Raw genomic sequence first — 27,885 nt, forward strand, 5'->3', positions numbered from 1 at the left:
TGTAGAGGTCAGTTGCCTGGATCGCAGGGCTCTGTTTGCCTGATTATGAGAAAAAGCTTCTCTATATTGCTGCCATTCTGGAACCTCGTGTGGCCTCTGTCACCATTCTGGAGCATAGTGCTCTGCAGCCTTGTCCTGTGAACAAATTCCTTCAGTTTTGCCGTGAGGTTGCAAGGGGTGGGGACTCGCTACTTGGGATGCCCTGGGGCCATCTTTCTTATCTCTCTGTTTCCCATGAACAATCAAAATCTCAACTCTGTCTTTACAATCCACAGTCTTCCTGGAATTTTTCTTCTGGCCAAACTCACAGCGTTGTAAATTATCCTGCTGGGCTCTTTGCTCTTGATTTGAAACATAAAGCTCGCTAAAAGCCACCAACAATAGCCATGCCACAGCCTCAATGTTTGATTACTTTTTAATTTCTTTTTCAAGATTAATCAGTCCACTGCCCTTTGTCTCAGTCTCAGGCAAAGTCTCTGGGCAGGAGCAAAATGCAGACAAACATTCTGCCAAGCATAACACACGTCATGTGGAGTCCAACAACCAATGCAGTCCTTCTTCCCAGTAGAAACCTCCCAAGCCTGGTCTTTACCATGAGGCTTTTTATCAGCCCTCTGGTCTTCTGAGCTCTGACCAGAATCTCCTCTACAGAACAGCCTAAGCTTCTCCAGCTCTACGCATCCAGGTGATATGTCCGAACCTTTCCAAACTCTGTCCACAAGCCATTTCCAAAGCCTCTCGAGAAACATGGTCAGGTATAGTCACAGCAAACGACCCCACTCCTGGTACCTAATTCTGTGTTAGTTGCTTTTCACTTGTCGCTGAGACAAAATACCTGAAGCCCAAGTTGAGAAAGGAAAGGTTTATTTCTTACAGTTTTTGGAAGTTTCAGTCCACACTCAGTTGGCTCCAAGGCAGACAGGCATGGCTGGGCCGCCGTTCATGGCGGCTGCAAACAGCAAGCTGGAACCAGCAAAGAGCAAAACACACCTTCTTCCTGCCATTACATCACATCCTGGCTCCATCCCTATGTGGGTGGACCACTGACACCATCAATCCAAGCACTAGACAATGAAGCATCACAAATGTACAATGCAAACTTATGAGGCCTGGGGGACACAGACATAAACCATGACACCCACCCTAAGAATAAACATCAGGGATTGATATTCTAAATGGGTATCAATCACCTTGAGGAAGCCAGAAGGAGCCATTAACCCAATCCCCTATAGGCAAAGACCTTGTTCTGTATTGATGCCTGTTTGCCACATGACTTGCCTGCCCATTTGACTCCGATTTAATCAGTTTTACCTGGGCCATCACACAGTAATTCCAGTGGTTGACCATGGTTCTGTCCCACCTCATGACTGCCTAGCAGAGGTCCCATTTTCCCCTACTTTTAACCTGCCTTACCTTGTGGTTTTGCTCTACAAAAGTCCCTAGAAAAGACAGTCATTGGCAGCTCATTCGGGACCTCTTCTGTCTTCCTCTTAGATGAAGCTTTTTTTCTCTTAATAATATAGTCTGCTGCTAATTTCCATTGTACCTAAGATTCATTCTTTGATTTTAGAGAATGTGAACTTGTACCTGAAAGGATTTTGCCCTGGATGCTGCAGCGGTGGGAGGGTGGGAGGTGGAAACTGTGATAGCTCGGACCCCAGAATAAATCCAAAGAAGCAAGAAATTAAGAAAATTGGAGCAAAGGCTTTATTTCCAGGCCTGGCGATGCAGCCTTCGGTAGCCACTGTAGAAGACTGCGCACATGCGTGCAACAGACTAAGGGTGGGATTTTTAAAGCTAAAAACCCTCAAAGCTGTTGACCTATTAACATCTGGGATTCTTGGTACATTCCTCTGCAGTTAACATTTTCCCGAAACAGCACACCTTGCAGAAACATACGGAAGGGGGGTTGGGGCGGGATTTACAAGAAGCTGGAACTTGAAAGGGTTTTGGCCCAGATAGGACACTGTAGCCAGGAAAGCCACAACTGGAAGCAGGAAGCCCCATCTCCCCTGCCCTTAGGAAGTTACCTGTGATGCCATCTTCCCGCCCCTGGAAATTTACATATGGCGCCAAACCTAGGACCAATGGGCTACCTGTGCATCCTTAATGCCCACCTTAGGTTCCACCCCAAACTGAGGCTATTTACAGGCCCCCACGCCAAGTGTCTGCCGGAGAGATCGCCGGACGCCAGCGGTGGGGGTGCCGGTCATCTCTCTCCGTGTTCTCAGAATAAAGGCCGCTTTTTATTTTATACTTCTCATCTTTTGGAAATATTTTTCGTCTTTTGGAAATAATCCTAGCAGAACTTAAGTGCTTACTGGAAATGGAATTTTAATCCTATTGAAAACAGCGCATACAGAACAGGAAGGAGGCCCATTGGTTAGAGCTAGGCCATAACAGAACCAAGGGGCTCTATCTTGAGGTCATCTTCCCCGCCCCTAGGCAATTTACCTGTGGCACAAAATGAATTCCAATGGGCTACTTGTGCATCAGTAATACCTCTTAGGTACCACCCCAAACCTAAGCTATATGTATGCCCCTACACCACGTGTAGAGCAGAAAAAGCCAGGCCCCAGAGGTCATGGAGTTTCTCTCCGCATCTTCAAAATAAAGGCCACTTTACTTTATATTCTGTCTTCTAACCGTGCCCGAAAACTCTTTCAGTACCAGCCATCTAGTAAGTTGGGGGTTTCTTTCCTTTATATCACTTCTTGCTTAATTATATTTGTCAAGGATTTGCTCTAATTTTGGGTTTTGGGGACCTTGCCCTCCTTCCCAGTCAGGTGCTTGGGTAGCTAAGCTATATTTCCAGTCCTCTGTTTTGTTTTTATTGTTTGGGAAAATTTCAAAAGACACAGAAGCAAAAACAGTGAACTACCATGTACATGTTACTGAGCTACAGTGAAAATCAACACAGGGCCAGCCTGGTTTCATATATACCCCTGTTCACTATGGCTCTCCAACACCCAGGACAGTTTTCAAGTAAAACTCAGAACTCATACAATCTCGTTTGTAAATACTTTGAAGGAATATTGTTTAATAGCCATTTCCCTCTCCATGCTTTCTAATGCAGTCTACTCAGATTGCTTTCCAGCATGGTTTGTACCACATGCACCTGAAAGCTCCACGTTACCCAATCCAGCACTGCTTCCTTAAGAGACCCTTAATTAGGGGCTGGGGATTTAGCTCAGCGGCATAAGAACCTGCCTTGCAAGCAGGCAGTCATGAGTTTGATCCCTGGTACCGATAAAAAAAAAAAGACCCTTAATTAATGGTAGTTACTAGGAATGGGTGAGTATTCTTAAAGTTAATACTTGAGAGAGGTTGCAGTGAAGCACAGAGGATGCACTGTTTGCCTAGCATATGCAAGGCTCTAAAAAAAAAAAGACGGAAATGTGACCTGTTGTTAACCTACGGACAGGATAATATATTGTAGGTAGGACAAAGACAGGATGTCGGTCTCATTAAGCTCTATTAAGAATTTAAAAAGCAGTTTGGACCTCTGCAGCAAGGCAAAGAACTCAGGAAGGTCCCCCTAGTGTGATTAACGGAAGAATGGTAAACTTTCCTTTTACCTAAACTACTTGCCCGTAATGCCCCCATCCAAGATCTTACCCTCCGGGACAGGGAAAAGTTCACATAGCCAGAAGAAATTCAGGGTTGGGATGGAAAATAAGCCAGGTAGCCAGTCAGAGTCCAGGAGCCTGCATGGGACAAGGATCTCAGTAAAAGGAGCCACAGATGGGATCCTCGGGCCTTTAGGTTTTGAAATCTGAGTAGCTGTTATCTCTCGCTTCTTCCTTCCCCATCTTCAAATAAATTGTACTTTATTTTTTAAATTTTTATTTTATTTTTATTCACTTATTTTTGTCTTTTTGAGACAGTCTCGCTATGGAGTTCAGGCTGGACTTGAGCTCAGTTTGTAGCCCAGGCTGCTCTTGAACTTGTAAGGATCCTCCGGCCTCAGCCTCCTAAGTGCTAGGATTACAGGCGTGCACCACCATGCCAGGCTGTCCCTTTATTTTAAACTGCTTCTTTACTGTTTGCCAGCACTGGGTTCAGGACTGCTAGGAGCTGGGTGAACAGCAGAGCAGTGCTTTGCTGCCCACCCACAGGCATTACAGTGTGGCATAGCGTGCCACAGTACCCAGATCTCCCCAGACATGACATTAACTGTTGCATTGGGGAAAAAAATGATTTGTCTCTAATTCTTTAGTGGACTGAGTTTTATGACTTTGTGGGGCACTGGGCTGCAGAGGACATCTATGGGGACCGGACGCCTGCTAAAGAAGACATTTTGGTACCTAAGTGAATAGCACTGGGGCCTTTAGTCACAGGTTGGCTAGGGCCAACCCTCTAGGCTGGCCTTGTACGGGGTGGCCTATAGGAACTCTAGCTTTCAAAACATTCAGCTTCCTCTGAGCCAACCTGGGCTGCTGTTGGTTTGGTATTGCAACCAAAAAGTTGTGTTAGTCCGCCCCCTAGTGGACTACGGTACTAACCCAAACATGAACTTGTAAAACGCTGAGAAATGGGGTCTTTTTATGAAATCTATTTTATATCCAGGAAATATCATGCCTATTAATCACGGACTCCAACTGCCAGCTAAAAGGCAATTGTCCGGCAACCATTCTTAGGACTGGGAGGACTAGTTTTGCTGGGATAGTCTGGCCTGATCCCCCTGTACACTCAGAGCAATGACCAGCCTGTCCTGCCTCAGTTTGCTTTACCAGTTTGACCCTGTACTGGCAAGGAAAAACTTTTTTTGCCAATCTTTTATTCCTTTTTCTGCCACTTTTCACTTTCCCTTTGTTTTTTTGGAGATATATTCCTCCTAAATACTAGAGAAGGAGGGAGCCTAAAAGGTTTCAGCCTTTCTCTGCTTTCCAGAAACTGAAAGGTCTCCAGTCCATAGAAAAGCAAGCACTTCTGCATAAAAATGCCAAAGATAGAAATGTCATTTTAGATAAGGTACACGTATCCCGTCTCTGGATCAGATGAGATGGAGGAATCTTGCTCGCCCAGGAGGACACATAAGGACCCAGCCAGTCCATTTTGTCCTGAGTACAGTCTCCTGTCCAGTGGGTACAGCAGACTCAACCTGAGATACAGAGGAAAGACCCAACCTCTAGGTGACACTAGAGGGAGCAATTTCCATAAGGAGCACACAGACCAAAACACAGTTTAAAGGAAGGATTTTTTTTCCTTGCTTTTTTTTCCTCCTGGGATGAGGTTTCGCTATGTAGCCCAGGCTGGCATAGCGTCTCCTACATCAGCCTCCTGAGTGCTGAGATAATAGGTGTGTGCCACTATGCCTGGCAACTAGAATTTCTAAGCTACTCTTTTATCTCCCTTTCTGAATCAAAGAACGCAAGCTCAGTCCACTTGAGAGCCGTGGCTCCCTTCTTTTGTGTGACTGGGAACATGTTCCGAGCCACGCAGATACAAGTGACTTCTCAGGTGGTGGGTGGTACTTCTGGTGCGGCTTGGTGAAGTCATGGATTTATGCCTAGAGAGTCCAGTACATCACTCTTTCTCACTTTCCTACTTTCAGTACAGACCCCGTCTTGCTCTCCCCTACCTCTTCTAGGTCTGATTCTCATACATGCAGGGAGGAAAAACAGATAAATGTGCCTTTACTAACATTTAATTTGTGATTGCTAGACAGTGAGTACAGGCTTTAATGTGTGTTTCTTAAGTGAGTCTCAGTAAAGCTCAGCCAGTACTGCTGGAGAGGGAAATTGCCTTGGTGACCAGGTAGAAAATCCCAAACATCCTTGAGATCTCTTCGTCTAGGGCTCAGAAGTTTCTTTTGCACTGTTAGCTGTCTCTATCCCCAAAGGGTATTCTCCTCTGCAGGTTGTCACTCAGGGGTGAAGGGACCATTGAAACAATGCCCTGGCTAAGTCCCTCCCATCTCCTCCCCTTTCACTGTCCATTTGTATTGGAGAGCACTACAAAGCAGCTGTGAGCAGGATTTAAATTTTACTAATTGGCTTTCTATGTTTATCTGTGAGTCTGTCCTAGACCTAGGCCCCTTGCCTGGAGACGGGAGCTGATTCATAATAAGTGAACTTCTAAGAGCTGATTCATAGTAAGTGGACCTCTATGAATCACTGGTCCTGCCTGAGGCCTGTAGTGGCCTGTGAGGCCAGAGATACTAAAAAAGCAAGATAAGACCACAGCTGAGAACACCTGGCTCAAACATCAATTAAGCAGATTGCAACTGTAGGCATCTCACTCCCGCAGTTCACTCCTACCATAAATGTCATCATAGAGATAAGACGCTTCTCCTAAACTGGCATAATTTACTACTAGGAGAAGTCTTTGAAGTGACTCCCAAGTCATTTCCCACGCTTTCCTCAGTATCCACTTTCTTTGTTTAGAGATGTAATAAATATGGGCAGCCCAGAGAAGCTCTTTGGTTTAGCCCTCAGAGTTGCAAACTCTGCAGAGGGTTTTGATCCTCCTGGAGCCCTAAAATAATACCACTTGTCTCATTTATTTTAGCCTTTGCCATACACTCATTTGGGAGACTGGGGATCTAGGTCAAGACCCAATACATTTGTTCAGATACCAACCCATTATCACTAACAAGTTGGTTAGATACCTCAAAAATCTTTAAATCTATATAGAAAACAGAGTTTCAGATGCCCCTATTTTTCCTCTATATTTTAGAGCTTGTTGATTCAGACTCTTGGGATAGAATTAAAGAATGTGTCAAAAACACAGGGTGGAGCCAGAGATTTAGCTCAGCAACTCCAGAACCTGCCTGGTAAGTTCAAGGTAGTGAGTTTGATCCCTGGTACCAAAACAAAAACAAAAATGAAAAACAAAAACCAAAAAAAGAAACCTAGGCTGTCCTTAGATTGCCATGGCAAGCCATAGTTTCTCAGATTATATGAGCCAAGGGAAACCCCTTATTCACTTTGGAATCTGACTTTACCAGCTGTCTTAACCCCCTTAAAAGAAAGAGTGTTTTGCTAGGTGTGGTGGCTCATGCCTGTAATCCCAGCACTCAGTAGGCTGAAGTGTGAGGATCCTGAGACCAGCCTGGGCTACTAAGTGAGCTCAAGGCCAGCCTGAACTGCATAGTGAGACCACATCTCAAAAAAGACAAAAATAAAATAAGATAAAAAAAGGAAAGAGTGTTTGGAAGCTCTCTGCATCTGAGATGAGCACAGACATTGTCACGAGGGATATAAGAGGGTTACGTGGGCCCTGATCCAATTCCCCAAAGAGAGACTCAATCAGGGCACTATTCTTTCATGGGTAGGGCAGAGAGATCCTGACAATGACAAGGGGCTGGTGCAAGAGTGAAGGCTGTACTTGGGTTTTCTGATGAGAGATGTCCGGGGTAGAAACCTACAATAGGCTGAGTCATAGACAGGCTTTCTTCCCCACTAGACAGGAGAGATGTCCTAGGTCACGGCTAAGCAGGATGAGTACTAAACAGGCTTTCTTCTCTATTTCAGAATCGGGGATTGGGGGAAGACTTTTGCACTCCAGTAGATATAAAAGAGACTTTCTCACTCAGTATTTCTCTTATGTGGGTCTAAGCCATAAAACTGCCCCTACAGTGTCTTTCTAAGCACTAAAAAATTAAATCCCCAGAGCTTAACAAAAAGGGCCTAAATTTTTTTACTGTACTAGAGTTTGCTGAGGATATTAGCCAATTAAAAATGATGTCAAGACTAGTTTTGTAATACCATCTAACAATTAGACCTGTTCTGCCCCAAAAAAAGTGGCTTATATTTATTCATTCATTTGTCTCAAAAGTCACCCCAAGTGGGTGTCTCTGTGTTCCACTGAACTTCTTCAGTTAGCTCCTTTGGAACTAATCTCTAATCCTGACTGAGTGAGGGGGTCCCAACCTTGAGGGTCCAGCAGAGTAAGAACATAAACCAGAAAGACTCTGCTTCACATTCTTCCCTACATGGGCACAGAGAGCGAAAGGAAAGAGGAACTCCAGATACGGTTTACGTCATAAACTAAAAGAGTGGTTGTGCCTCATTCATAGAAAGGTCAGGACCAAATATATCTGGTTTACTCTGGTTAATAAACAATTGTCTTCTGTGTACTTGTCCATCTTCCTGTCCAATTTGAAGCTAATGACTGATCACAGTGCTTACAGTACTTTTGTTTGACCTTAACAATTTTTTTTTCATTCTTTTGCTTTTGTGAGATTTCCATGGAAAGTTTTTATAGGTTAAAATATTTATGTCTGTCAATTAAAAATGTCAAGACTAGTTTCACAAATACAATGCCTATTGTTGTCTGTGTACAATAATTTGAGATTTCTCATTGGTGAAAAATGATGTGTTAATCATTATGATCCAGTTCTCATAGGTCATCTGAAAAATTTGCTAAAATAAATGGAAAACCCTTAGGCTTAGGAAAATTGCTGGACAAGACTTTTCTTGGTGAATAAAGGAGCAGATATCTGGAAAACAATTATTCTTGCCTTTGTCCATTAATGAAATCTCCAGGTTTGTTTTTTGTTTGTTGGTTTTTCTGGTACTGGGGATTGAACTCATGATCTCATGCTTATCAGGCAAGTGCTTGAGCCACTGAGCTAAATCCCTAGCCACTTCTCCAGTCATTTCTATAGCATTATGGGAAACACGCCCCAGTGAACATTGCTAAATAAGTTGCTATAATATGTTTATATTGATTATCATCAAAGAGTTAAGTTCTCTGAGTAGACCAATAGGATTTTCTTTAAAAGATGCTCTGGGTCCAAAATTAAAGCACACATTCGCACTGGTGGTTCATGCCTATACTTTCAGCACTTTGGGAGGCTGAGGCAGGAGGATCACAAATTGAAGTCCAGCCTGGGCAACTTAGCAACTAAGTGAGATAGTGGCTCAAACTGAAGAAATCTGGGCATAGTGGTATACATCTGTAAACCCAGCATTTGGGAAGCCAAAGCACAAAGATCACCAGGAGCTCAAAACTAGCCTGGGCTACAGAGCGAGTTCAAGGCCAGCCTGAACTGCATAGTGAGACTCTGCCCCCCCAAAGAACCAAAAACAAATAAAGTAATAATAATAATAAAATGAAATAAAGTAAAATAAAAGAAAATGTCTGGAGATACAGCTCAGTACAAAGACCTTGGGTTCAATACTACAAAAAAAAAAAAAAAAAAAAAAAAAAAGGAGAAAAGGAATTGAGAAGGGAAGTGATGGTTCTGGGGATAGAAAATTTATTTCTAACCATATTTTATGTTTTAAGAGAACCTGTGATTCAGATGTAAGTTGTACATGTCTTTAATCTCACTACTCAGGAGACTGAGACAGGAAGATCACAAATTCTAGTCCAGCTTGGGCCACTCAACAAGATCCTGTCTCAAAATCAATCAATCAATCAATAAATAGGGGTTGGGATGTGGCTCATTGTGAAGACTGGAGAAAAAAACAATAAACAAACAAAAAAATCAACAGTGCCCCATTTATCAGGTGCACTCATCCAGAAATTAGCATTAGCAATAAAAAAAAATCAACAAACAAATGAATAAAACCCTACGGGACAAAGGTTTCCATTTGGCTGTGACATTCTCTATTGTAGATTTCATGGTATACTACATGTATTCCTGCCTTCCAGGTGTACAGGTTTCCAAAGATATAAATCGTGGTTACTTAAGGTGATAAATTTTTTTCTTTTAGACTCAGATATCTCCTTTCTCTTACTTGCATATCAGTTATTTGAGATAATAGGTGCATGTCAAGCCAACATGAGACCACCAGCCAAATAATTTTCTTCTCAAAGCTAATGTGATGTGGGGCTGGGGATTTAGCTCAGTGGCATAAGCGCCTGCCTTGCAAGCAGGCAGTCATGAGTTCGATCCCTGGTACCGATAAAAAGGAAAAAGACAAAAAAAAAAAAAAAAAGCTAATGTGATGTGTATGTTACCTAGGTGTTACTATACTTAGAGATGCTCAAGCACTGAACAGTCTAGATAATGTCACACTAAAAATTAAAGGTTGGTAATAACTTATAAAGTACATCCCAGTTCACTTATTTAGTGTTGCTCCTTTCTCAGGGAAAAAGGGCACTAAGTTCGGAGAGAATACAGCCCATCTTGGACTTTCTTTGCCAAAACATATCAAACAGTTGAGAGCTTTTCCCAGAGTGACTAGTTTTGCAGGATTTGGACCCCAGGATATGTTCAAAAGGCCAGGTTCTGCCAGCTTCTTACGGAGAGCCAGGCCTTAGACATCCTAACAGTAGCTCAAGGAAGAACTTGTACAATTGTGAAATCTGAATGCGGTGTACATTCCTGATCCTTCTGCTAACATCTTGATAGCTGTTTGAGAGTAATGACACATCAGATTCTAAAGGTCCCTGAGCCTTCCTCTTCCACTCTTTGAGGGAGGCTATCCCTGGCTCTTTCTGGTAAAAACAATTGTTGGTCATATGAAGAGTCTTGCTGATCTTACTGTCTGACCCATACATGTTTAACCGATTCTTTGGTTTTATCTTTTCCAGACTTAAAGCTATATGCCTACCCAAGGTGAAAATGCCTGATGTCTACCAAGAGCCTCTAGATTAGACCTTCTAGAGACTCTGACCAAAACTCTGATCACCTCCAGCAGGAAGTAGCCAGAGTGGTCATTGCCCCTTGCCCCTTCACACAGTTAGGGACACTTCCTCAGAGTATGAAAGTTTAGGTATCTAGATAAAATCACAAAATTAAGTACTCCTACTATGCTACTGATGTAACCAATTTTCTTTTACTGGATGTTCAACAACTGAGGGTTAGGAGACCAAAACAAAAAGATCATGGGCTAAGAGGATGGCCAGTATTTCAGTCTTGGCCCTCCAAGGTTAACAAAGACCCATGGCATGAGGGGACCTTTCTAGAGAATCCTACAACTTTGAGTCACCCCATCACCTGAGCAAGGAGACTGTTGGAACCCAGAAGACAGGAGTCAACCAAGAAGTGTTGCTAAAGGGAAAGATGTTCCCATGCTTCCAAGGGTGCCATGTGGTCTACCACAGACTAGCTCATCCTAGCAGAATGAAAAGGCTCTGACCATGGCCCTAGAAGGAATGCTTGAGAAGACTTGGCTGACCTTGGTATGTCAGGAGGTAAAGTATGATTGGCCAAGGTTTCACCGTAGCTTGTCTTGAACCCCTCACAACAAGAAGACATAACCAGAAATACGTATAAATAATAATGACATAGGCTACACACACAGAGGGGGTTCTACGCACTGTTTTAGCTGGTTTTTTCTCTTGTTGAGACAAAATACCTGATGCCCAAAGTTAGAGAAGTTTTATTTCTTACAGTTTGGAGGTTTCAGTCCATACTCAGGCAAAATGACATGGCTGCAGGGCAGCAGTTCATAGCCTCTGCAAATAGCAAGTGAGAACAGCAAGAGAGCAAGACACACCTTCTTCCTGCCATTACACTGTATGCTGGCTCCACCCCTACATAAGTGTAGCATTCACACAGGATCAGAGCGCTAGACAATGAACCAATCACAAATGCTAGATTTGGCTGCATCCATGATTGATTGCATAAGGCTTGTGTGTGGGGGGCATCTGAATGTAAACCATAACACTGACCCCTGCTGAAAGTTCTAAGGTTGACCTGGTTACAATTTGCTGTTGCAACTCTTTTTTTTGGTACTGGGGATGGAACTTATGACCTTACACTTACCAGGCAGGCATTTAAGCCACTGAGCTAAATTCCTAGCCCGCTATTGCAACTCTTAAAAACAGTATCTGATGTGGCTAATTTTCCAACCTGTCTTTTCATTCCATTGCTCATGCTTTGGTCATGTGAGTTAATCTCTTGGTAAAGTTTGCTTTTTCTCACTTAGAGGCTGCCAAACTCAGTGATTATACAGACAAAACTCACTGTAAAGGTGCCAGACTTCTGCCAAGGCCCATTAGATGAACCTTTCTGCTAAAGATTTCCATCTGCTACTCCCCAACTACAACCCTTTAAGGGTTGTAACCCTTTTCCCCAACTGTGCTTGGATGATTATGTCAGAGGACGGAATGTAGGGACAGGGGCACTGTAGGTAGGAAAAGGATGAAGGTGGCCTCACTGAGCTTTTTTTAAAAAAAAATTAATAAGACAACTTTGACTTCTACAGCCAGATTCCAGCAATTAGGAGAGCAAAAGGAGCTGGACTCTGAGGAATTAGAAAGACAAAGATAGCTAAACTCAAGCAATTAGGAAGACAAAGGCATATAGAGGGACTAGAAAGTTCCCAGGTAGCTTGATTAACATAAAAATGGCAAACTTTTTTTTTTTTTTTTTTTTACCTAATCCTTAAAACTAAACTACTAGTCTTTAAGACTCCCTCCCATAATGTTGCCCTATGGGAGGACAGGAAAAGGTCACATGGTCAGAAGATGGGATGACAGTTTTGGGGGATGGAAGATGAGGCAGGGAGCCTGTCTGAATCCAGGAGCCTGCATGGGACAAGCATCTCAGTAAAAGTTGCTGCAGATGGGACCTTGGAACCAATCAGTTTCACAGCCTCCCAGGGTAACTGTCATCTCTGGCTTCTTCCTTTCCCATCTTCAAATAAATGTTATTTAAACTGTTTTAGTTGTTTCCCAGTGCTGGGTTCAGGATCTCCAGAAGCTGCATTCCAGTGGAGCAGTGTCTTGCTGGCGGCCTGTGCAGGTTGACATAGCATGCCATGGTGTCCAAGCCTCCCCATGCGTGACATTAATGTCACATTTCTGAAAACTTATCCATTTTAAAACTAAAGTAACTCTCATCCTGATGAGAAACTGGCCTCAGTAAGTCTGCAGGCCTTTTATTAGTTTGTTGATATCTTTTTTTGTTTCTTGACTCTATAGGTTTAATCATATGATGTGTACTATGATTGTACCTTTGGCTTTTATACCAGTGTTAAGCATTTTCAGTAATTTGCTTTTATTTTTATTTTCTCACCATAATGAGTTATAAATTACACTATAGAAATACAAATGTCTGGTGATGAATTTAAATTTTGAAAAATCTTTGTTACAGGTAGATATTAAATGCATGCCATTGTACTTATTATTATTTTTAAAGTTCATTGCAGTAGGGATTCCCCAGAAAAAGTTCTCTTACTTTCCAGTTTGTAGTTTCAGATGAACAATCCCAGGTATCATTAGACAGCCACCTGCAAGTCACTCTGAGACACAGTTCACAAAGTTTGGAAGGTGGAAGCCAGGTACACTAATGACTTGTTTCTGCAGCATGAGGAGTGACAGGCCGACAGGCTTTTTCCAAGGGGTACACACTGCCCAGTGTAGACTGAATTCTAAGTGGATGCCGTGGTTGTGTAGTGCTAGGAGAGCCACTGCAGGCTGGATCTCAGAGCTCGGAACAACGCTCGTACAAGTTGTCCACTTGCTGTTCCTAAGCATCCTTGGGCTTTGCACCCAAGAAGAGGCTATCATTTCCCAAAACAAGCCATCATGTGTGGAGGCTGTGAAGGAGACCCATAGAACTCTCCACCTCTTCAGAGCTGCAGGAGCCAATCAGGACCTTGCTGCAGTGAAAAGGATTCTTTTTTTTTTGTCTTTTTCATTTTTATCAGTACCGGGGATTCTTTTAGGGAGCCTTCAGCTCCTTTAGAAGAAGCCGAGGAATCCTGAATTACAGGGCTGCCACACAGCCCTCCCCTCATCCTTTCCGAAACCTCAGGCCAGAAGGGGGAAAAAATCTTTTGTTCTCATTTTCACAAGTTACCACGTGGTTTGGAACCTTCAGGGCTCTTTTTGAAAGTTCACTGGTTTGTGCCAGAAAAGTGTGCTTAAATACACACATTTGAAGACTGTTTGGCGGGTGTTAATTCCCATTTATTGCAGAAGGAAAAAGAAAGGTATTTCATGTGTCAAGGAAAGTATATAACAAAGGAATTGCCAATTTTTGAAACAAATGGTTAGGGACCTGAGGTCCAAAGCTCAAGTAAGTTAACAAATGATTATCTTTTACATAAGAGCATTTGACGCTGTGGGAGGTGCTCAGGGATACAGCCCTTGTCTAGCATGGGCAGAGGCCTAGGCTCCATTCTCAGCAACACACACACACACACACACACACACACACACACACGCACGCACACGCACACATACACATTCTCTCACACACTCACACCTCTTAAGTCTTCACATTTTGTCCTCAAAACCCAAATTCAAGGAAAAATTCAGAAGTCGAATAGTAAAACTAAAAACACAGGCAATGAAAACAAAGCACCCTAGTTTTGGGTTTATAAAATACATGTTTCAGGCAATCTGCTGGTTTAGAGTTCCGTGAGTTGAAAGCTCCTGGATATTTTTTCCCAAAGAAAGCACACACAGTGCAAGTTTGTCAACACAGGTAAGAATGGGACATTCTGAGGAGACAGCAAGCTAATAGCTAGTAGACTTGGAGAGGGGATGGACAGCCGTGCCCGGCGTGCTGACATGCCTGTAAGCTCAGCACTTGGGAGGCTGAGACAGGAGGATCCCTGCAAACCCAAGGCCAGCCTGAACTGTGTAGTGAGACCTTGTCTCAAAAAGCAACAAACATCTTCAAAATAAACACACAAAGTCACCCCCCTCCCACACACCTGGACAGTCACACGCGTGGGATTCCTTCTCTGTCCCTCTTTCTGTTCTTTAAAAAGCAAACCGTATTCGACTACCAGGGGCAGTCCCTGCCGCGGGGCGACACAGACACGCACTTCTTACTGTCCCTGAACCAGGTAGGCTAAGGACTTCGCGGCGGGCTCACTCTGGCATCCAGAGTGAGGATCAGAGTTCCCGGGGTGCCCAGAAGGTGGGATGCTCCGCCGGGAGTACGAGTTTGCTCCCCGCGGCCAGGGATGCCTGCCGGGCACAAGCGACGGACCCCTCACCAGATGGCCAGTGTTTACAGGCTTCGTCCTGCTGTTGCGCGCCAGAGACGGAACATTCGTAACTGATGCGATGCCATCGCATCTCGGGCGGACTGGGAAATAAACGTGCTTTAAAGGGTCCCAGAAAGAACCAGCGTCAGAGGATCTGCAGCCCTGGGTCCCGCGGGCCGCCCCCGAGGTGGGGACCGGGAGTCGGGACCGCTCCCCGGCGGCCAGCAGATGGCTCCCGGGCGCTCTCCTGGGCCTCTCCAGCGCAGGGCTTCTGCGGCTCCGCAGGCAGAGGCTGCACCGAGGGCGCCCGCCGCCGCCCCGCACTGCGCGTCCCCGCGTGCGCCCCATGCCAAGGACCTGCGCGGGCCGGGGTGGGGACGCGCGGGGACCAGGGAGGCCGGGGGCTGGGTCGGTTCTCGCGAGGTGAGGCGGAGACGCAGGAGAAGCAGGGGCCGAGCGGGAGGAGGAGCTGGAGGAGGAGGAGCTGGGGGAGGAGGGGAAGGAGCAGGGGAGGCCCGCGCCCCCGCCCGGCCCGCCTCCCCGCCCTCCCGCGCCTTCCGCCTCCACCTAGGCCGTAGGTGCGGCGCGCAGGGGGTGCAGCCGGCGCGGCGACCGAGGACCCGCACGCCCCGCGCTGTCGCCCGGAGCCGGGGGAGGCGACATGTAGCAGCGGCAGCCGCAAACCCACCTCGTTCTAGCAACTCTTTTTTTTTTTTTTGGCGCTGCGGGGGGCGGCAACATTGTATCTCCACCCCCGCTTCTCTGGCCCACTCCTTTGCAAGGGGCTCCGGAAGGGCAGGGGCCGTCAGTCAGAGTTGGCCCTGTGACACCCCCGCACCGAGGGGCACCATGACGGAGGAGAGCGCCGACGTCCCCAGGGAGCTGCTAGGTGAGCCTGGCGCCGCGGTTGCGTCTCTGCCCTCCAGCCGCGGGTCCCCGGGTCTCCGCGCCCCAGTCGCGGGAGGGGGCGCCGGGAAGTTCGCGCGCATCTGCTGCCGGCAGAGCCGAGTCCTTAGAGGGGAGGCGCGGGGCGACGTGGGGAGCCCCTGCAGGGTCCGGGGGGAACGCAGGCAGGACACCGGCCGCCTCGGTTTGGGAAGTTGTGAGAGCCAGCGAGACCCCTTCCATCGCTCGCCGCTGCCCCAAACTCCAGCGGGCAGTGGACAGCCGGGGACAGTCCGGGAGGTCGTCTGGGGTCCGCGGCGGGCTTCCCTAAGAGCGCCCCGCGGAGGTGCGGGTCTCGGACGCGCACCGAGGCCGGGACGCCTGTCCGGGACGGTGACTGCTTGGCAAGGCGTGGCTTGGTGCAGGAGCTGGGAGCGAAAGGGTTACCGGGCTGACGCAGACTACCACCGGGAAACTGGGGGTTAATGATAAAAGCCTTATTTTAATAATGATTAACCTACCGACCCCTATCGCTTTGGGAACCGGTGTGTGACACCCCTGCAAGGTGACCCATTGTCTGAGGCCCTTGAGGTTTAGCTCCTTGGGAGGGGGCGGGGAACTAGTTTTTCAATCTTAGGGTTTAACTTAATTATCTAGACGGTTAAAAGGCAGAGTTAAAATGGGTTGGAGCAGAGTTGTGAAAGCCCAGGTTTAAGCGTGTGCGTGTGTGTTCCGTTGTGCTGTATGTCTGTGTACAGCTCTGAGTCCCAGTGACCCACATTCTTGCTGGGCCATTCTTGGCCCTTGTACACCTGGCCCTCGGAAGGTGATCACCGGCGGAAGTTCTAAATTCTCCTCCATCCGGTGCGTGGAAGATGGCTCTAGGTCGCTTTTGGCGGTGACACTGAGGGGGAATTCTTGTGTGCCCCTCATTAGTACCTGCTGACTCTGAAGGTGGAACTTGATGGGAAGAAGCTGTTGCTAGTTTGGGTGGAAGCTTCAGCTTTTGTTGAATTAAAAAGGTGGAGGGGACAGAAATACCTTGAAACAGTCTCAACAGAGCACGGAGTGTGGGCGTCTTTCTGCACACGGCAGTCCGGTTCCTAATTCCCTCAACCCAGTGCAGTGGGTCCTTGAGATAAAGCATCAGTCTTGGAAAGTGGCCCATCCTGTTCGGGGAGTCCCAGACTTTTCCGACCGGACACCCGGAAGAGAGCGTGGAGACCGAGGCTTCAAGGTGGCCTGGCCTGCCAGAGTGCTGAGCTTTAATTTGTGTGCCGACCTTGAGCCTGGGCCTGAGCGGTTGAGGCGTTACTGTTCTTAGATGCAGGAGATGGGGTGAAGATGAGTGCAAATAAGGTACTTGCTTTTTATAATTGATGGCTCTCAAAGATAGATATGTTGGTGTATTTCAAAGGTTCAGTTTGACCCATAACTTGAAATGGAATTTTTGGGTTTATCAGGTGTTGCCAGTTTTTCCCTCCAACTAGTGACATATTTTATGATAATGCCTGATTAGGATTTTGTTCCAGGCCTGCATGGACTGATTAGGCTGGGAGGAGAATATGACTGCCTCGTGCTTCTCCAGATTCAGGCATTCATGAGGATTCTGCCCTGGTCAGTTCAAAATGATGGCCTTGAGAAGAATTTAGTATATTCCCTCGTGCAACTCTCTCAGGGCATTTCCACAGAGTCCTGTATCGCTTTCTGATTATGAAATTAATACAGGCTCTTTGCAGAAACAATTTAAATGCTGAGAATAGGAAGAGTGGTTGTAACCCATATTACTGCTCAGTGATAGTGACTTAATCTTTGGGGTTTATAATTTCCTAGTCTCTTTCCTGTTTATGAACAAAAATACACTTTTATTTATTTACTTTTCCTTGGTTCAGATCCTTGTGGAGCTCAGCATCACAGGGATTCTGTTTTCAGGAAGATTGCTTTGGAGTTTCGGCCAAACCAGGCCTCTGTTTCCATGGGCACCAGTTGCTGCTCCCCACATTATTCTGATTTTGTTTTGGCATCAAGAGTCACTGGATTTTTTTTTTTTCTTTTTTTTTGCTTTGTACACATAAGCACATCTCTTGCCCAAGTAGAATTCTGTCTTGTCTCAGGCACACACAATTTTAAAAAGAGCCATATGTGCCCTGTGATGCCCAAGACCAGGGCACTTACACGCCAGCCTTGTGTTTTTTTCTTGGAACTGGGAATTGAACTCAGGACTTAGTGCTTGCCAGGCAGGCACTTGTGCCATTGAGCTATATCTCCAGCAAGAATGGCCTTGTGACCAGATACAGCTCCCCTTTAGAAGTCTTGTGACCTGAGCACCAGGGTGGTTGAAAAGCCAATGCATGTGTACTCCAGGCCAAGTCAGGAGCCAGTTTCTCGTGGTCCCCTCTTAGGGAATGAGGGGAGCTGCCAGTGCTTGCTTCTAGGTCTGGTGAGATAGTGGCTGCACTGCAAACTCCGGGTGCTATGAGCTCCCGACTTATGCTCTTGCCCCAGACGTTGCTTCTGGAACAGGCTGAGCTTTCTCATAGTCCCGTGCCCATGTCTATGTTGAGTGTACTTTCCTTCCTTTCTTTAGTCTTACTCAGTGCCGCTCAACTTTCATACTGATGTTCAGAGCCCGAATAAGTAAATTTTGTCACCCCTTGATAAACGTCATTAGTTGTTAAATTGCATGGCATGCTTTAGAAATCTGAAGATCAACTGTAATGCATATTGCAAATAGAATCATTCTGTTTTTTCCTGCATCTGAATGAATTTTATTCTGTACTGCATTTTGGAAAGCAGTAGTCTGTTTTCCTACATCAGTTTTAGTTCAGGGGTCCCCTCCCTGAAATCTTGTGTGTTCTCTAAGCCACGATCCTTTGTCCTGAGACAGGTTCATTCAGTGGCACCCTGTGGTATACTGATGGTCACCTTGAACACTCAGCTGAACTGAATTGGTGTGGTGCTAGGTGTGGAAGGCCACCTGAGGATTGTTGCCTACATCATAAAAAGCAGAACTAGAGGAGAAGACAGTGCAGCTGATTCTTCTGGAAAAGCTTGTGATGCTGGTTTTCCTCATAAGAACTCAGCTATTATCATTGTTGGAGAAGCTCAGGTCTTCACTATTGCTGAGGATGGATACAGTTCTTTTCGGGGGAGCTCTGGTCTTTATATCTTGAGTGCTGATTCCTGGCTCCAGTTCAGATCCCTCAGCAGGTGGCAAGATCCTTCATCCCACTGGCACAGATTTTCTAGGTTCCACCACTGACCTTTGGGCCTTCCTAGTACACATCCTTGATACAGACTTGCATGAGAAATTGTCATGGGCTCTAGGCCTTCAGCTGGACTTGTGCAGGACATTGCTGTGGGATTCAGGTCCTCAGATGGAATATTTGGGTCTCTAGTGTATTGAACAGACCCCTTGCACTCTTTTGCATTTGACTCTTTGGGTGAATATTATAAAATAAACCTATAAATTATGTGGTCTGTGTTAAATCTTTTTCCTTTTCTGCTTGAAGCTGTCAATGTCAGGAAGAGCGAACAGCTCTGTCCAGCATGCTTAGAGAAGCCGGCACTTGAGAGGTGCTTATATGCGAGTGGATTTGTTGAACACATGGATAGGCCAAAGTGATTGCAATACAGAGCACGGAGCTATGGGGATTTAGTAGAGGAAGCCATATTCTTGAAGGATAAGTCTACTAATAAGGAGAACAGGGCAAATGCATCCCAGAAAAGAGAATAATGTATACACAATCCGGGGCTATGAGAGATGCAGATGACAGGGGTGGCTGGCTCAGTAGCCATGTACTGGAAAGTTAGGTTGGAAAATGGGACTTTGAAGGGCATGTGGTGAGGTTTGGGTTCATCCTGAAGTGACTGGGGCTGATGCCAGGGGCATCATGGTAAGATTTGGGAGTTTCAAGCACCACTGTGGCTTGAAGGTACCATGTACTTGGTCCTGGTCAGAGAGATTCTGAGGAGCTGGAGACTCCTGACCAGGGTCCAGCAGCTCTTTCTAGCATGCATTTTGGGACACTTGATGGACGAACTTGCTGCTTGAAAGAGAGGAGTTGGAGATGAGCAAAGTTTGTTGCGGCATCTGTGGCCAGAGCAGGTGATGATCGACTTGATGTGGGACGCGTTGAGACTGGTGTGCCTTGTGGGAGTCTGTGCATAGCTTCTCACTGTCCCTGTATTTTCTTTTTTGGGGGACTGGGGATGGAACTCATGACCTCACATTTGCCAAGCAGACCTCATATTTTCTTACAAGTCTTTTCCCAAGTCCTCTTTTTCTGTTGCCTTGGTCTTCCTTTGCTGTGCTGTGCTGGCGTGATTTTGGAAGGGCAGAAAGCAGAGAGTGGCCTTTTCTGGCTAAGTCATTTGGTCCAGTTCTTGTTCTTCACCATGTTTCCTAACTTTCATGACAAGTCACTTGTGGATCGTATTTGTGTGGCACGTTGGCAGGTGCATCGTGGTGAACTCAGACGTCGGAAGTAACTGAGAAAGAGTTAATGAATGTATACTGTGCTTACGACCTGCTGGCAGTATAGCATATCACACTGCCCCATGTTGCTTTTTCACCTTGTGTGTGCCTTCTGTTTTCCAGGGAAGATTATGCCATGCTTTGCATGGACTGGTGTTGTGTCAGGTGTTTTTCTCTCTGCTAAGTATCTGAGCACACAGTGTGAGGCACAAAGTAGTAGTTGATTAAATTCCTGATACGTATCATTTTGTTAAAACAAGCAAATAAAAGAAAGACCAGAAAAAAACTAAGATAAGCTTTCCTTAATGAAGAAGAAATTCTCTTTAGTGCTTTTTATCTTGTTAATCAAAACATAATGAAACTTTCCTTTTTTCAGAAAGCATAAAGGATGTTATTGGCAGGAAGATAAAGATTGCAGTGAAGAAGAAAGTAAAGTTGGAAGTTAAGGGAGACAAAGTTGAAAACAAAGTGCTGGTAAGTATTGTTACAAGTGTTCAGAGTGGGGGCTGGGGATTTAGCTCCGCATCATAAGCGCCTGTCTTGCAGCACGTGGTCATGAGTTCGATCCCCGGTACTGGTAAAAAATTTAAAAAAAAAATGTTCAGAGTGGCCAGAGATTTAGCTCAGCAGCATAAGTGCCTGCCTGGCAAGCACGAGGTTGTGAGTTTGAGCCCCGGTACCCAAAAAAAAAAAAAAAAAAAAAAAAAGTTTAGAATGAAAGTGTCTATTCCTCCATTGTTTTGGTTGTGTGATTTTCATGCAGCATTAATTCCAGTGTTTTTGTTGCTACTGTTTTTGAGACAAGATCTGGCTATGTAGCCTGGATGGCCTTGAACTGCAGAGCAGAGAACTTCCTGCCTCAGCTGGGATTGCACCCACATCTGGCTAGCTTCTGGCATTTTGCACCAAAAGTCTTGGTCATCATTTTGTTTTTTCTTAATTGGGATCTTTTTGTGTTCAGAGTTAAAACTGGGATTATTTCCATTTTAAAAATAAAATTTTTCCAGTTGAATTTCTGCAAGTTGTGACTGACATGTAGATTTTGATAATCTCTCTGTGTTTTGTTTTTAATTTTTGTATTGGAGATTGGACCCAGAGGTGCTCTACCGTGGACCTGCATTCCCCAGACTTTATTTATTTTGAGATAGAGTTGGATGTTAAATGGATTTTCTCATTGTTTTTTATATTGTGGCTGATTATGTGATGTTATTAATGAGATCTTGTGGGGGAGCTTAAATAATTCATATTGTGTTGGTTTGTTTAATTAAATTTCTGAGATGTTATATTCAAGTCCATCTCAAATGACCCAGAATATGAACAAAATCTTTGGGTTTTGGTGTTTCAGAGGAAGTGCCACCTGGAGGAAGTATGTGCTGGTGTTGCCATTGGACTTGGGGTTCCTCCAGTGTATGAGATGAATTGCTGGGGGGCAGTGTTGAAGGATTGGACCCTAGGACATGCGGTCCTAGGCTAGGGAGTTCTTGGTGTCTGGTTTGCTTTGGTATTGGGGACTGAACTCAGGGCCTGACACATGCTAGGCTAGGCAGTATCTCATACTGCCCTGGACCTTTTTAAAATTTCATTTTGAGACAGGGTTTTGCTAAACTTGAAATTGAGATCCTTCTCCCATAGCCTCTTACTTACTTTTCTGAGGTACCAGGAATAGAACTCAGGACCTTACGTTGCCAACCAGGCGCTGTGCTTGGCAACTATATCTCCGGCCCTTCCCATGGCTTCTTGAATAGTTGTTATTACAGGTGTGTGCGACTTGCCTGGTCGGTTTAGAGAAGTGAAATATCTTGTGTGGTATTTTGGTGGTTTCTTGTTGAGAACATGAAAACATTTAAACATAGGTGGATAGAATACTGTAACTTTATCAGGAAAATTTTTAAACATGAGAAAAATAGAGATTACTGTATTGATTACTGTGGACTTGTCATTTGGCTTCAATAATTATCAGCGTTTCACTGATACTATTTCATTCATATTTCTTACAGTATTTCTTCCCAGAGTATTTGTGTGTCTGTCTTTGAGACAGGATCTTGCTATGTAGTGCAGGCTGGTCTTGAACTCTCTTATGTAGTTCAGCCTGTCCTCAAATTCACAGCAATCCTCCTGCCTCAGCTTCCGAGTGCTGTGATTATAGGTCTGTGCCAGCATACTCAGCTTCTCAGAGTATTTTAAAACAAATTCCACACATGTACCATTGAAACAGTATCTTTTTAACATTCCATTCCTTTAGTTGAAGTTACTTCAGAATTTGAAGTGTCTTTGTGATAATACCTGTTTTGTGAGTCTAATAAAATCTTTACCTCTGGGATATGAGACTGCCCATTTTTGGAGATGCAAGTAAGGATTGTGCTGTTGGCAGCCAGCTTCTCTATCTCGTGTGTGTACACAAGTCAAGAGGGTGAAGGCATTGAAATGGGAAAGTGGGAGTAACTTTTGCCCTTCCACAAAGTGTGCTCACCTAGATTCCTAATTAACATTATCAATGGCAGAAATAATGGGTTCCATTGTTCTGTTTTATGTAGCATTAATGAAGAGTAAGTTTTCTTCAATCATGTTTTCTTTAAAGTTGAATCATAGGATTATGTTATAATAACTTTCTTTTTTGAGGTACCAGGGACTGAATCCAGGGCCTTTATTATGTGCTTTGTTATATCATAAACTGAACATGTGTATGCGTGTGCGTAGAGATTGAATGTAGGGCCTTGTCCATGCGAGGCCACAGCTGTATCACTGCCGGGTGCAGATGTCCATGCCTGTAATCCCAGCTGTCTGGGAGACTGAAGCAGAAGGATGGTAGGTTTTAGCCGAGCCCTGGCAAGTTAGCAAGATCTTGCCTAAAAAAGCAAAAAAGTGCGAGGTGGGGCAAAGGTCAACGCATGGGCCTTGGGGTCAATCCCAGGTACTGCAGGAACTGCTGAGCCACACCACCAGCCACAAAGTGCTTTTTTATTTATGTAGCAGTTGTACAAAATAGACCTATTTCTATACATCTTAAATATTGAGCTGTGTACCAATGGCACTTGGTATTATTTGGTGTGAATACTGTTCATTACACTAAAACTAAGCAGAGGCTGTGACTACAGTTGCTAATGATAAATTTCCAAAGACAAACTTGTGTTCAATATGATAAAAGCAGAACCACTGAAAGAATTACAGTTATTACTTAAAGACCTTTTTGGGGAAGGGCTGTTTATACCATCACCTAGAATTGATTAAAGTAACCAGATTGAAAATGTTTGAATTTAAGCACTTATCTCCACTGTAGGCGCAGCTTCTAGAATTTTGGCCTACACTTGTTATGGCTGTCATTTCCTTGCATGGGCAGGACTCATTGTTAGAAATACTCCAAGAACATTTTTCTCTGACAGGCTTCAAGTTTGAGCGAAGAGAGCTGAGCTATAACATCTGCATTACCAGGTTTGAGTTTGGAGAAAATTAATTCATTGATTGCCAGGCTACTCTGATGGGTTATAAAAGAGGAGGGGTGCACTTGCCCTGGACTTGGTTGTATTTTACTTTGGATCCTTTCCCCAGGGTCACCCTGGTCTCCTTTCTATCTTATAAAGGCTCAAGTATTGTTCTGTGCTATTTGGTCCCTTCTTTTTATGCATCTTTGATGTGCTGTTCAGTGGTCACCAGCTTCAGTGATGAGGGAGGTTGGCCTTTGGAAGGATCTGTTCTTGTCTTTGATTTGCCTGGCTTATAAAGTTATCGGTTCTATATTGAGCCCCTCCAGGGTGGCAGATGTGTGGTGTGGACAGGCAGGCATGCGGCAGCAGTTAGTTGGAGGTGCGCTGCGAGTGATTGGATGGGGCTGTGGGAGTGTGGAAGAGGTCCCCTACCTCAGGGTTGAGTGGCAGGGGAGGCTTCCAGAAGCTTCCTTTTTTTTTTGGTCTTTTTTTGTTTTTATCGGTACCAGGGATCGAACTCATTACTGCCTGCTTGCAAGGCAGGCGCTTATGCCGTTGAGCTAAATCCCCAGCCCCCCAGCTAAATCCCCAGCCCCCCTTCCAGAAGCTTCCTAAGCAGACACTCAAGTGTAGCCCTGGGACAAACTTCCCTGGGGGAAGAGAGCCTAGGGAGAATGGAGGCTCTGCTGGACAGAGGGGACAGAGGGGGCAGTTGTACTGTAGCTGGAGCTAGCTTAGCTTAGTAGAAACTGGACCCCCTCTACTCTCTGCTCTCTTTTTCTCCTCTTTTTGTTCTTTCATTTCTTTTTTGAGGTATCAGGGACTGAACCCAGGGTCTTTAGCATTGAGCTACATCCCCAACCTTTTAAAAAGTTTTGATTTGAGACAGGGTCTTGCTAAATTGCTTAGTTGCCCAGGCTGAGCTAAACTTGTGATCCTCTTGCCTCAGCCTCCCACATAGCTGGGATTACAGATGTCCATCACCATGCCTGGTGCTCACCTGTTTCTGGTGATCTTCTCATATACTTTCTTCTCCTCACTTTAGGCAGAGGGCTCAGAATTTGGAGTCCCTCCTGGTTCTCCTGGTGGCTCGGCTACTTTGTAACAGTGCTGACCTCTTTCTTTCTCTAGTAAAGCAGACATCATGACAGCATGTGCTTATCTACCTTGCTTTGAGGATTAGCTGGGATATATTTTGATACTGGTCAGCACAATGCCCGGCACTTGGTCAACACCTAATTAATGGACATACTAGAGGAGCCAGGGGCTACACTTCATTTTCTCAGGTACAGAAAAGGTCAGTCCTTCAAAGCTTTACTGTCCCCAGCCTCTGCTGATGGGCAGGAATCAGCTCATTGCAAGGTAAAGATGGATGATTCCTTGTTTTTGACATCTTGTTAGTGGGACAGAGGACAACAGACCAGTCCTGAATGCCCAAGGTGAACTTTGGGCAAATGAAATCAGAAATGCTAGGGTGTGTTTAGAGAAGCCTTTCTCTCCTGTGCTCAGATAAATTTGGCAGTCAGGGCCCGAACCATAAATCAGTTTCGTCATGGCTTTTCCGAGACGTGAAGATATCATGTGTGTTGTAAATTCTGAAGAATCAAGAAGGCTGCTTATTCCAGAATTATTGGCTGGAGAATCTACTGATCGGCTGGGCAAGTGGGGGTGGAACAGGTCAGAGCAGGTGCAGTGAAAAGGGAAAGTGGCAGGTTAGAATAGGCCATCTGTGGTGTGGAACGGTCTCCTGGGAGATAGTACGTTAGCCTGTGGGTGCTTTATCTAAGTGGGAGCAGGTCCACTGCAGCCAGCCTGTCAAAGCTTCCTCTCTTATCTTGAGGGGAATGTTGTAGAAAATGATCCAAAGTTTTTTTAAAACTCATCGCCATCTCACATTTGCTATAGGATTCTGCTGCCTCAGCCTCCTGCATAGCTGGGATTACAGGCATGCATCACTCTATACTGGTGATGACTTCTTTTCTCCTTTTTCCTTTTATTTTTGTGCTGAGGATCAAACCCAGGGCCTTGCACAAATGCTGTGCCCTGAGTGACATCTGGGACATCCTTTCTCATTAGACTGTGTAGGTAGGGTAGATGGCATGTGAGTGAGGGATTTTGGTTTGTTTGCCTCTTCTTTTTAAAACCATTCATTGTACACTTAATTTGTTTGAAAAGTTAGCCTGGAGTTCCTTTACCTACTTTTGTTTCACTATTTTTGCTTGTTCCTTTTGAATTTCTTTATTAGGCTTGATTGGAAGAAGTGTAGTTAACTTTACAAGTGTTGGAAAGTGTGTGTGTGTGTGTGTGTGTGTGTGTGTTTGAGACAGGGACTCACTTTGTTGTCCATGTTGGCCTCATACTCACAACAGTCCTCCTGCCTGAGGCTCCCAAGTATTGGGATTCTAGGTGCACACTACTATACCTGTCTTGGGGATTATTCTGGATAGGATGTAACCTTGAAGTATTTTGGAGGCCGTCCTGTCTTTCATTAACTGGAAATATTAACTTGTGCTCCATTTGTTTATATAGAAAATACTTTTGTAAGGAAATGTCTCCCAGATAATAGTTTCATAAGCATCTGGACCACTTAGTTATGGATTCCTTTATTTGGTGTTTTGTGTGTGTGTGTTTTGGTTTTTTTGAGATGGGGTCTTGGTATATAGTTAGGCTAGTCTTGAACTCAGTGGGTAGCCCATGGTTGGTTTTTAACTGAAAGCAATCCTCTTGTACTGAGTTAACTGGTGTCTGCTACCATGCCCAGCTAGTCATGGATTATTTTAAATCTCAGGTATTTTTCTATCTGGAAGTTGGTCTCTTACACCTGGCCATGTGCATGTTATACAGCTGATCCATTCAATGTTTTCCTGACTCTGGGCTTTTACTACCTCACTTGATGTGGCTGCATGATTCATGCTATGGTCACTTTTCAGACAAATATCCACCCTGGAAATCATGGCGTGCAGTGACATCAGCCTTGGCTGGTGGTTTCCAGATTTTTAGGACAAAAATCTAGTGCTAATTTAAAAAATACAGTTTCCCATGGGAATCCATAAAATAGCAGTATTTGAAGTATGTTTTGCAAACTTATAATTAAACACCAATAATATAAATTCAGTGATTTCAAAGGGGGCTGTTTGGGTGAATAGATTGGAGATGTGTAGGAAGGAAGGCCAGATCTGGTTTTGGTTGCTCCGAATGGAAAATATCCCTGTTCTCCAGCAGGATCTGCAAACTTGACAGCTTCAGAGCTGGTCTTACAGTGTCAGGGTGCTTTCCAAGCCTTACTCTGAGCTTTCCCCAGAAGTGGATCATGTTGGTAGCTGACCTTCTAATATGTCAACTTCAGTATAACACACTTGAGCGTGTGCATTGGTATTTTAACTTAGTATACATAAAAAAGTAAGAATGAAATTCACATCCAGTGCTGAGGGTAAAAGGCCCCTGGAAAATCATGGCTCTGGGCCCTTGGATTTGCATTGGGCAGTGCAAGGCCCAGAACCCGATGTCAGGTAATTTGAACAGTCCCCTTTGTGGTACCACGAGGAGTCTCAACTTTTAAGGATCACTTACAGTTCAGTACTTAGGTGATTTTCAAAGCACTGGGGTGAAGTTACCCGGCTCTAGAAAAGTGAGCTTCAGAAAATAGCAGTAACACTAAAACGATCTTCAGGAGTAGGTATCGGAGAGCAAGCACAGTTGCCAAAGATGCTGGCCAAAGTTCTGCCAGACCCAAACAAAAGGGTCCGCATTTGAGCCTTTCAGGATTTTCTTTACACTCAAGGCTGGCCATAGCTCCACTGTACCCACCCATCTCTGGGCTAGGGGGGCTGTGGCCCTGGGGGAGTTTCCAGGAGGACATCTTGCTGCCTTGACCATGTTACCTGAGCTGCCTTTCTCTCTACTCCTTGCCTGCAGTGCCCCAGTTTCTTCTTCAGTTAGGATAAGAGTCAAATGACCTTGGACAAGGGAGCTGGCCTTGGTGTAACTTTTCATTGTTCTTAAAAAGATACTGTTTTTCTAGCTGCGGGATTTAGCCACCCTGGCAGCAGGGCATTTAGGTACAAGGGGTAGGGGAAGAAGAGGGAGTAGATGCCAGCTATGAAAGGGTCTTTGTGGGACTTGAGGAGCCAGGAAGTCTAAGTAGAATGTGGAATGAATAAGGCGAAGTCTTTCTTTTTCATGGTTATGAGATACAAAAGAGAAAGCCATTACTGAAAGAGTACTGTAACACTTACAGGTTTCATTTCATTAG

At 45.0% G+C, this 27,885-nt stretch overlaps 2 protein-coding genes across 9 annotated transcripts in view; one reads left to right on the forward strand and one right to left on the reverse strand.

Annotated features, from left to right (window-relative positions):
• LOC100712642 (cytidine monophosphate-N-acetylneuraminic acid hydroxylase) overlaps positions 1-27,885 on the reverse strand; it is a 378,296-nt gene that overhangs the window by 218,132 nt on the left and 132,279 nt on the right. The window lies entirely within an intron of this gene.
• Carmil1 (capping protein regulator and myosin 1 linker 1) overlaps positions 14,297-27,885 on the forward strand; it is a 300,958-nt gene continuing 287,369 nt past the window's right edge. For 2 of the 7 annotated variants that reach the window (XM_063259966.1, XM_063259967.1), the window contains exons 1-2: positions 14,297-15,738; positions 20,588-20,685. In XM_063259966.1, the coding sequence (XP_063116036.1) occupies positions 15,078-15,738; positions 20,588-20,685 (759 nt within the window). In that variant the 5' untranslated portion in view covers positions 14,297-15,077. The remainder of the gene's footprint in view (positions 15,739-20,587; positions 20,686-27,885) is intronic. The other 5 variants (XM_063259964.1, XM_063259965.1, XM_013151413.2 and 2 more) reach the window with 3 other exon arrangements.

This window comes from Cavia porcellus, unplaced genomic scaffold (genome assembly GCF_034190915.1).
Source record: "Cavia porcellus strain 051 isolate PalLab524CR breed Dunkin Hartley unplaced genomic scaffold, mCavPor4.1 scaffold_13, whole genome shotgun sequence".
Taxonomy (NCBI): Eukaryota; Metazoa; Chordata; class Mammalia; order Rodentia; family Caviidae; genus Cavia; species Cavia porcellus.